Source organism: Drosophila teissieri, chromosome 3R (genome assembly GCF_016746235.2).
Source record: "Drosophila teissieri strain GT53w chromosome 3R, Prin_Dtei_1.1, whole genome shotgun sequence".
Lineage (NCBI taxonomy): Eukaryota > Metazoa > Arthropoda > Insecta > Diptera > Drosophilidae > Drosophila > Drosophila teissieri.
This window is the reverse complement of record NC_053032.1, coordinates 28,125,879-28,135,050: the sequence shown is the minus strand read 5'-3', so window position 1 is coordinate 28,135,050 and position 9,172 is coordinate 28,125,879. Positions and strand designations below refer to the sequence as shown.

At 47.2% G+C, this 9,172-nt stretch overlaps 2 protein-coding genes and 1 non-coding gene across 5 annotated transcripts; 1 reads left to right on the top strand and 2 right to left on the bottom strand.

Annotated features, from left to right (window-relative positions):
* Positions 1-221: 221 nt before the first annotated feature.
* LOC122621550 (protein dalmatian) lies at positions 222-3,688 on the bottom strand. Its single transcript, XM_043799456.1, has 3 exons — positions 2,943-3,688; positions 1,064-2,883; positions 222-801 (listed from the first exon to the last, which is right to left on the bottom strand). The coding sequence occupies exons 1-3, from the start codon at positions 3,544-3,546 to the stop codon at positions 541-543; spliced, it is 2,685 nt and encodes an 894-aa protein (XP_043655391.1). The 5' UTR covers positions 3,547-3,688; the 3' UTR covers positions 222-540.
* On the bottom strand, positions 876-1,034 carry LOC122622738. Its single transcript, XR_006326337.1, has one exon.
* A 64-nt stretch (positions 3,689-3,752) lies between the features above and the next one.
* LOC122621551 (ubiquitin thioesterase trabid) lies at positions 3,753-8,401 on the top strand. 3 transcript variants are annotated; one of them, XM_043799459.1, is made up of 10 exons: positions 4,819-4,963; positions 5,024-5,212; positions 5,330-5,491; positions 5,554-6,142; positions 6,202-6,409; positions 6,466-7,192; positions 7,257-7,501; positions 7,560-7,771; positions 7,838-7,986; positions 8,046-8,401. In XM_043799459.1, exons 3-10 carry the CDS (start codon positions 5,364-5,366, stop codon positions 8,122-8,124), a joined length of 2,337 nt encoding a protein of 778 aa, XP_043655394.1. In that variant the 5' UTR covers positions 4,819-4,963; positions 5,024-5,212; positions 5,330-5,363; the 3' UTR covers positions 8,125-8,401. The 3 variants fall into 3 exon arrangements, with proteins under 3 accessions (XP_043655393.1, XP_043655392.1, XP_043655394.1); XM_043799458.1 differs by lacking the exons at positions 4,819-4,963; positions 5,024-5,212 and adding an exon at positions 3,753-3,886; XM_043799457.1 differs by lacking the exons at positions 4,819-4,963; positions 5,024-5,212 and adding an exon at positions 3,781-4,327.
* The last annotated feature ends 771 nt before the right edge of the window (positions 8,402-9,172 follow it).

The window sequence follows — 9,172 nt, the reverse complement described above, 5'->3', positions numbered from 1 at the left end:
TTATCGATATCGATTCAATAGAAATTTGAAGAAAAAACCAATAAAAATAAGTCCACCTTATGGAAAATATGTATGATATAAAACGCACTACTATTTATTTGGAGCGAAATGGGCGTGAATAACTAATTTCCCCCTTTTCATTTGAGAGTGGACTCACAAATAGTGCAATTGGCAATGAAACACGACGAATTATAATTTTTGAGATTTTTCATTTATTTTATTTAATATATAATGATAGGGCATAATACCAAAACTTCAAAGCTGTACATAATCCAAGCTTTTGATAGTAAAAATACATGCGTAGTCTAAACTAGGATTGCATTAAGTGCATTGCGGACACTTGATTAGATAATTTTTACAGCGACACGATTTAGACTGTTGTCTTTATACATATGGGAGGAAACGCAATCTTCCTACATTTCTACATAAAACAATAAGTTACCACACATATTACATAAAAACGAAAGCATATTAAAATAAAAACGACTACTTCCCCTAATCTGAACACAAAAAAATGATAATAATAAACAGGCAATGCGATTATTCAATGATCACTGGGAACTTTTCCACCTCCTTACATTGCATGTTAAAACTGGTGACAAACTGCTGCAACTTAGCCTCATGCTCGATGTCTCTGCGTGGGCGTTTAGCGCGTTGCTGCTTCTTCTGCGGAGAATCAAAGCTTTTGTCGTGCGAGTCCTGCTCGTCCTCGTCCTCACTGTCGCTCTCGATGTACAATATCTGCACTCGCTTCTTCCGCTTACGCTGCGGTCGCTCCTTCACATAAGTTCGTCTGGGTTTCTAGAAAAGGAAGAATTTGTAAATCAATTAGAAATGTTCGAATGTATAACTACAGACTTACGACCTAAATTTATTTTGTGCGAGCGGCTTACTACCGTTCAAAGATAAGCTTAAATCTTTGCGGCCCTGTTTGCTCAACTAAAACGTTAACGTCTCAGTTTTAAGTTAATCTAGCGCTATTAGGTCAGTGTCTACACTCACGGTTTACAGTGTCGACGCTTTCCCAACGCTTAGTCGACGTTTACTTATAAATAATTCCTACCTTTTCGGCAAATGATTGCTCCGGCTCGTCCTGGTCAACCCTAAACAATCCCATCGATTCCCTCGCAGTCAGTGCAGCAGCTTTCTGTTTCACCGCTGGGGGCAGCGCAATCATAGTGGAGCAAAACACGTCTCTGATATCCATTTGCTTCGAATGCACCCCCAGATAATCGGAACGAATCGGGGTGGTTGATACTTGTGGAAGCTCCCCATCTCTGGGTCGCAGCTCTGCCAGGCGATGCAGCTTATCGTGCAGACTCACGTTTTGACTCAACGCCTTGGAATTGGCTGGCACATCTTCGCTTTCGGTGATAAACTCATCGAATCCAAAGAGATTTCGTGAAGGTGACTTTCGTGTCTTCGTACTCTCTTTAGGTATATTTTCACAGGACAATATTTCGTGACCACCGGAAGTATTAATATCCGTTTGACTACGATTAGCTACCCCAGGAGTCACTTCTCGGTTTAAGGACACACTTGTGGAAGCGATACCTTTTGAGGGAGTAGTTGTTTTTCTAGGTATATCTTCACATGCCAAAGCTTCGTCGAAACCAAAGAGATTCACTCGCGTTTGACTGCGCGGCGCTGGTGATGAAGTCGCAATTGGATGAGGGGCCACCCTTGTAGGAGTGATTTCTTTTGAAATAGTGGCTGGCACGTTCTTCTTCCAAGGCGGCAGCGTAACTACTTCTAGAATGTTAATATCCTTAAATGGCGTTCGTTTCTGCAGCGTTCTCCGAGGATTCGGCAGGTGCACAAAGTTCTCCGCATTTTCTGCGTTTTCCTGGTCATTGATCGACACCGATGTGTTATTCGTGGCAGGGGGGCGGTTCTCCTCATTCGAGTCGTTTGCATTTGAGTCATGACTTTGCTCGTGCAAAGGCGGACAAATGGATTCCTCGTGAGGGATGTTCTCCGATTGCTCTGCCGGTACATCTGGCACATAGACATGCCGCCGCTGCACGGGATCACTGGAGTACGACGGCATCTGGGAGGTGTTGAAACCAAACATGAAAGTATTTGGCAATGGGGACTCGTCGGAAACACGCCAGGGGGATGCCCCTCCTGCCGTGCTAACTGCATTGGGAGACTGGCGGGCAATAGGCGATAATGCAGCGGTGGAAGCACTAACTTCTGTCACCGGAGGAGCCTTGCGATTCAGCGGCGTGCTAACCAACTGTCGCGCCTTATTAATAAGCTCTCGACGTCTGTCTGTGGATGTCAGTGAATTTTGCGCCTGAGTCTGATTAAGCATTACAGATCGGGCCAAATTACTGTAGGCTCCGTCGTGCGCTTGCTTAGAAGTGCTCGGCTCGACATGCACCTGGACAGGCACTTCCATGGGCTGCATGTACCCCGGCTCAGAATCGTTGCTAGAATCTTCCTCGGGCTCGAAAATGGTCGACAAGGCGCACGATGGCTTTTGAAGGCGCGGTTCTATGGGCTTGGAAACAACCTTTACTGGCTCGGGCTCCATGTCTTTGGTCGAAATCTGTCTTCGCTTACCCACAGGGCGGACCTTCTTTACAGTTCTCTTGGCTCTTGTTTTGCCGTTTTTGGTTGACCTCACCATTACGCAGGCCTTTCCATCCTTAACCATTCTCTTAATAATGTCTGCCGCGGGATCCGCCCTGTCATTTTCATCTTCGATCTGGGACTGCGAGAGAAAGTCGAAAACGTTGCGGGTCACCGATGATCGTGTTCTGGTTGAAGACTGATCTCTGTGAAAGAAGCGAGATGGTTTTTTGGGCGAAATCTCTGCTGCCGGTCCACTAGGGCTCGTACTCTCTATGCGTTGTCGACATGGTGATGTTTTGGGACCTGCAAGTACTTGTGCTCTTCAATAAAACTATCTCATCCGGCTGGTGAGAACTTCTTACCTGCCACCTTCTTTTTGATAACTGGGGGTATCGTTGATTTCTGTACCTTCTGAGGAACGTACATCGTCGAGTTGCGAGCCGGCTCAAAAGTGCTAGCATCCCCATCGGGCGCATCATTTTGAGAATCCTCGGGTGCGCTACCCTTTTGTATCTTAATGCGTTTTAGTTTTACCACGCATTTTCTTATGCGAAACTGCGACTTGGTTAAGGCAGTCAAAATATCTTCGTTTGATCGTTTTTTCGGACGTCCGGGTGATCGCTTCGTTGTGCTTAAATCAGCTCCGATCGACAGTTTCTTAGGACGTCCGGGTGTTCGCTTCCTTGTGGTTAAATCAGCTCCGATCGACAGTTTCTTAGGACGTCCGGGTGATCGCTTCGTTGTGGTTAAATCAGCTCCGATCGACAGTTTCTTCGGACGTCCGGGTGATCGCTTCGTTGTGGTTAAATCAGCTCCGATCGACAGTTTCTTGGGACGCCCGGGTTTGCGTATCGTTGTGGTCAATATAGATTCGATCGACCGTTTCTTGGGACGCCCGGGTCCGCGTTTTCTTGCGGTGTTTACATCTGGCGACGCAACACACGGCATCGGCCGTGTTCTCACCATTTTAATAATACAATTTGTTTACCAAATGAAATTCGTGTACAGCTCCCGCCATGTTATTCACTAGTATGACCATAGCTAGCTCTCTAAAACATGCCTAAAAATTAGCAATGCATAGGTAGGAAACTTGGCTGGGGTGAGGGTAAACTGGTCGCACACCAGCAAACCGAGACACTTTCCAACACTGCGCACCAGGGACGGAGAACCGATAGTTGTCGATAGGCGGACAGAGAACCAGATGATTGGCCTCGCAATAATGTAAAAAATAAATAATTAGCTGTTTCCAAATAATCCAAATTCCAAATTCCTTGCACTACGATCCGCCGTGCGTGTGTCTGTCGCCGTGAGTGTGTGCGGGCAGTTTCGTTTCGCGCCCCTTAAGCGAGCACAGCTGAAAATTAAGCAGGAAAGCAAGAAAGAAAAATCCCCCAAACTGAAAATCGAGTGAAAGTTTTCACATCGCCTTTGTTTTGTAATTGTGATTGTGATTTTCCTGCCTGCTGCCAGCGCTCATTACTGGCAATATTGGTTCGACGTCGATATAGTGTCGCTGCTGCGGGCGCGGGTGGCCGACGGCGCTAATAGCAAATAGACCTTATAGCCACTACAGCTATACTCGCGGGCCCTATATTGTGATTGTTATATATTTAAATCGACTCGATTCGAATCAAATCAAATCGAAGCGAATCGCTGTCGTGGTCGTAGTCGTAGCCGTAGTCGTGGTCGCAGTCGCAGTCGCGTTTTCTGGGACTGCTGCAAAAGGCCTTGCGATTTTCTGCGCCAGGTACTGTGGGGAAGACGTCGAAGTGATGGGGGTGGCGGGGGCCGTTTGTGGGATGGATGGGATGGCACGGGGCGAATCCCAATAAGAAACTAGCGCGAAAACTGACATACCAGTGTACATACGTGCATGCATACGTACATCGCACGCGACACATGCCATACATACACACAAGCGAATTATAATGGCAACAAACAATTGCAAGCGACCCAGCAGTAGCACCCAGCACCACCACTACTATCACTACTACTACCCATACCTATACCAGGCCCTATCCAATCCCATCCCATCCCATGCCATGCCATCCCATGCCATCCAATCCATTCCAATGCAATCCCAGGGACCGAGAACCCGAAGGCTGACTGTGACGCCAGTGGGGGAAATGGAAATGGAGCCAAGGCAGATGTACATATCGGTGGATGTATCTGCGAATTATGTCTCAGGGTCAAGGACACGGCTTCTGCCTCGCTAACTGTTGTTTGACCTTATTAACGAGTCGGAAGTGGCGGATTCGTCCACCGAAGATGGAGACACCCTATCCATGAAATAGTTGCTTAGACGTTTCGCTGGTAGATAGATTTCGTTGATTGACACACAACTACTTAGTGGTAGTCTTTATACTTTGCGAAATAAGTCAAGGTAAATTGAAATGTCCTCCAAATTGTAAATTTGCCTGCGTACTTATAAATCCAATATTAGTTTTCAGATAATCTGTATCTTTTGATGGCAACATCGCATCAGCTCACATTTCTTTTCCGACTAAAATCAACATAGCTATACATTATTGATCAAACTCTTTACATCCTCTATCAACTTCAACTAAAATGATTATCTAAGGCTGAATAGTGTTCAGAAATTAAACAATTTTGAAGTGAAAAAGGCAGACAGGTGGATTTGACTAGCGAAAGCAAAAGCGCTTGCAAACATTCTATGGGATCCCTTCACTTGGCAAGAAACGTATATCCTATATCATAAATTCAACGTATGATCCCTTCTCATTGGCAGAGCAACTGCATTGGCCGGCTCCGCGCACAAAACGATGTGCGATACCAAAGACGATGCGCAGAAATGGAAATGTGAAATTTGCACCTACGAGAACTATCCATCCTCGCTGAAATGCACCATGTGCCAGGCGTCCAAGCCGCTGCTCAACGAGGACATCTTCCGGTAAGACAACTGGGTCAATCTGTGAACCAGAGAAGATAGCTAAATAATACTCTTTCTTGCAGTCTGAGTCCAGCCCAGGAGAGCTGCACCGATGCGGAGGAGGCGGCTGCCGTCGAGGTGGCCGTAATGTCGCCCACACCCTCGTCCACGTGCTACTCGCTGCAGCCGCAGAGCCAGGCACGGCAGAGCAACGTGGCGGACAGCGAAAAGTGGCCCTGCAAGGTGTGCACCTATCTCAACTGGCCGCGCAGCTTGCGGTGCGTCCAGTGCTGCACGAAGCGCGGCGGCGAGGCCATAGAGCGTGGCAACAAGGACATGGATAACGAGGCAGACGCGGATCGTGCAGGAGAGGCGCTGCAAGCCCTTCGCATCAGCGGCTCGGAGGAAAACTTGGCCAATAAGCCAAGTCAGCTTATCGGCGCCACGGCCTCCAATCGCTTGAGTCTTAGTCCTGGCATCGACGATGCTACGCATCTAAACAATCTCGCCAATGCATCCCACAACCAGTCGCAGTCCCAGCACCGTCAGCCTGTCCATCAGCAGCAGATGCAGCTCCAGCTGCAGCCGCAGCAACATCGGGAATCCTCATCCTCCGCCGCCGTCCCGCCGCAGCAGCAGAAGCAGTGCTATGTGGCCAAGTGGGCGTGTAACGTATGTGCCCATAAACCAACTTATTCGCTCAGATGTATTTAAAGTTAGCATTTCCTTAGTCGTGCACTTACGAGAACTGGCCGCGGAGCATCAAGTGCTCCATGTGCGGCAAGACGAGGGAGCGGGAGATTAGTGGGTCGCAGAACGACTTGCACGCCTCATCCAGCCTGAACAGCCAGGAGGAGAATCAGCAACAACCGCAGCAGCCAAACGTGGATACTGTCAGCGTCAATAACTCGTTCAATAAGAAGCACATTTACCAACTGGGTAAGAGTTTATAATGTGATTTCTCTGGGTATGGCTAATTGATAATCTTTCTCCAGGTTCCTCAGAAACCATCAACAACTGTGATACGCTGCAAGAGCGGCAGGAGCGCCGCCAGCGTCAAATCCGACGACAGGTGGACTGGCAGTGGCTGAACGCCTGCCTGGGCGTCGTGGAGAACAACTACAGCGCTGTGGAGGCGTACCTCTCCTGCGGCGGCAATCCAGCCCGTTCGTTGACCAGCACCGAGATTGCCGCCCTCAACCGCAACTCGGCCTTCGATGTGGGCCACACCCTGATCCATCTGGCCATTCGTTTTCATCGCGAGGAGATGCTGCCGATGCTGCTGGCCCAGATCTCCGGTTCGGGGCCGGGCATCAAACGCGTGCCGTCCTACGTGGCTCCCGACTTGGCGGCCGACATTCGGCGCCACTTTGCCAATACCCTGCGCTTGCGCAAGTCCGGACTCCCCTGCCACTATGTGCAAAAGCACGCCACCTTCGCCCTCCCCGCCGAGATTGAGGAGCTGCCGATCCCCATACAGGAGCAGCTCTACGACGAGCTGCTCGACCGCGACGCGCAGAAACAGCTGGAGACGCCGCCGCCAGCCTTGAATTGGTCGCTGGAGATCACTGCTCGCCTCAGCTCCCGGATGTTCGTCCTATGGAACCGCAGTGCGGGCGACTGCCTGCTGGACTCGGCCATGCAGGCCACCTGGGGCGTCTTCGATCGTGACAATATCCTGAGGCGGGCACTCGCCGACACACTACACCAGTGCGGACACGTGTAAGTTAAACGCTTTTGTTTGATATATCGTCCGTTTTCTAAAATTACTCGTATTTTATTGTAGGTTCTTTACTCGCTGGAAAGAGTACGAGATGCTGCAAGCTTCGATGCTGCACTTTACGCTGGAGGACTCTCAGTTCGAGGAGGACTGGAGTACACTACTGTCATTGGCCAGCCAGCCCGGCTCGTCGCTGGAGCAACTGCACATCTTTGCGCTGGCGCACATCCTTCGGCGACCGATCATCGTGTACGGCGTAAAGTACGTCAAAAGTTTTCGGGGCGAGGACATTGGATATGCGCGATTCGAAGGTAGCTATTGTTTTTGTAACTTCGCTGATTTGCATCAATTAAATTGGCTTGTTTCTAGGTGTCTACTTGCCTTTGTTCTGGGATCAAAACTTTTGCACCAAGTCACCGATAGCACTGGGCTACACACGCGGCCATTTCAGCGCCCTGGTGCCCATGGAGCCATTCACTCGCATCGATGGGCGGCGTGACGATGTGGAGGACGTAACCTACCTCCCACTTATGGACTGCGAGCTGAAACTTTTGCCCATACATTTCCTTACACAATCGGAGGTGAGAGCTTATTTAAATATCATATGGAACATTGTGAGCAGAGACATTTCGGTTCCCTACTTGCAGGTTGGCAACGAGGAGTCGATGATGCGTCAATGGCTGGACGTGTGCGTGACTGATGGCGGCCTACTGGTGGCGCAACAGAAGCTAAGCAAGCGTCCCTTGCTGGTCGCCCAAATGCTGGAGGAGTGGCTGAATCACTACCGCCGCATTGCGTAAGTATGACTTGCTCTCCTTTCAGACATACTAATTAACCCTGTGAACTTGCTCGCAGACAAGTGATAACGGCGCCTTTCATTCGTCGCCCCCAAATCACACATTACTCCAGTGATGGCGACTCGGATGAGGAGTAGATGCGGCAGATCCGTCACCCAGCTTCTGATTAGATAGCTGTGCATAGAATTCAATATCCTTATTTTGTACTTTTGGCGATTGTTAGCAGATTTTGAGACAGGAATAACAAGTGCAGATCCTACACTCTTGCACTCGCAGTTAGCTAAAGGAAAACTATAGAGAATACATATGCATATATGCAAGCAGTTGAAAGTTGTAGTTGTAACTAAATTGAAAGCAAACTAAAGGTTAAGCAGCAAAGTACGAAAATAGATTGATCGACGTATGTATATCATATCCGTTCCCAATTCAACGTTCGTTGATTTTAGTCAAATTTATTCACACTGGGTCGTCGAGGCAATGTAGACCACATAGTAAACGAAATTGAAGCTATACACTACACTGGTAGATCTAATTACACTCACATGTGAAACAATCCATTAAATGATAACGTGTACGAAAGGCAGATGAGGATTTAAGCGGTGGAATTTGTACACCTATGTACGCGGTAGTTAATGTGAATACCCACGAAAACCCTAAACTCCGGGCTTAAAATATTGCAAATCTCAATGTACTATTAAATTTTAATTGGGTGGCGAACACACAACATAATTATGCTGCGGGTGAATATGAAAGCGTCATTGAAATGTTTATTGATAGTTTTTAAAACACTTTTTGGAATTATTATGAATCATTATACATTCATGCCTACAAATATAATATATATAATTATATAACATATATATAGAAATCCTATGGTTCTAGACAGTTGAACAAAGGGCCAATAACATAATGAATTTTATTCTAACTGTATTATAAATGGAATTTTATCTCATTATTATTTTTGTTAGTAATGTTATTACAATTATTATTATTATTATTACCTTCTAAGAAAGCTTATTGTGCAAATGTACACGCAAAACGCATAAAAAAGAAATCACTTATTTAAATAAAAGTTTTAAGTAAAGATTTAAACGGAAAAGTAATGAATTTATCAGAATTTATTTTAATAAGTGGAGACATTCCTATTATAGATATTTCTTTGTATTTCATTTTACCTTTAATATT

Bases quoted from the DNA above. Each gene is read 5' to 3' on its own strand.
- LOC122621551 (XM_043799458.1), top strand. From the start codon at position 5,364: ATGTGCGATACCAAAGACGATGCGCAGAAATGGAAATGTGAAATTTGC. The intron at 7,193-7,256 runs GTAAGTTAAACG...ATTTTATTGTAG, and splicing joins CTACACCAGTGCGGACACGT to GTTCTTTACTCGCTGGAAAG. The intron at 7,772-7,837 runs GTGAGAGCTTAT...CCCTACTTGCAG, and splicing joins ATTTCCTTACACAATCGGAG to GTTGGCAACGAGGAGTCGAT.
- LOC122621550 (XM_043799456.1), bottom strand. From the start codon at position 3,546: ATGGTGAGAACACGGCCGATGCCGTGTGTTGCGTCGCCAGATGTAAAC. The intron at 2,884-2,942 runs GTAAGAAGTTCT...AAGTACTTGCAG, and splicing joins TATCAAAAAGAAGGTGGCAG to GTCCCAAAACATCACCATGT. The intron at 802-1,063 runs GTAGGAATTATT...TTCCTTTTCTAG, and splicing joins AGCAATCATTTGCCGAAAAG to AAACCCAGACGAACTTATGT.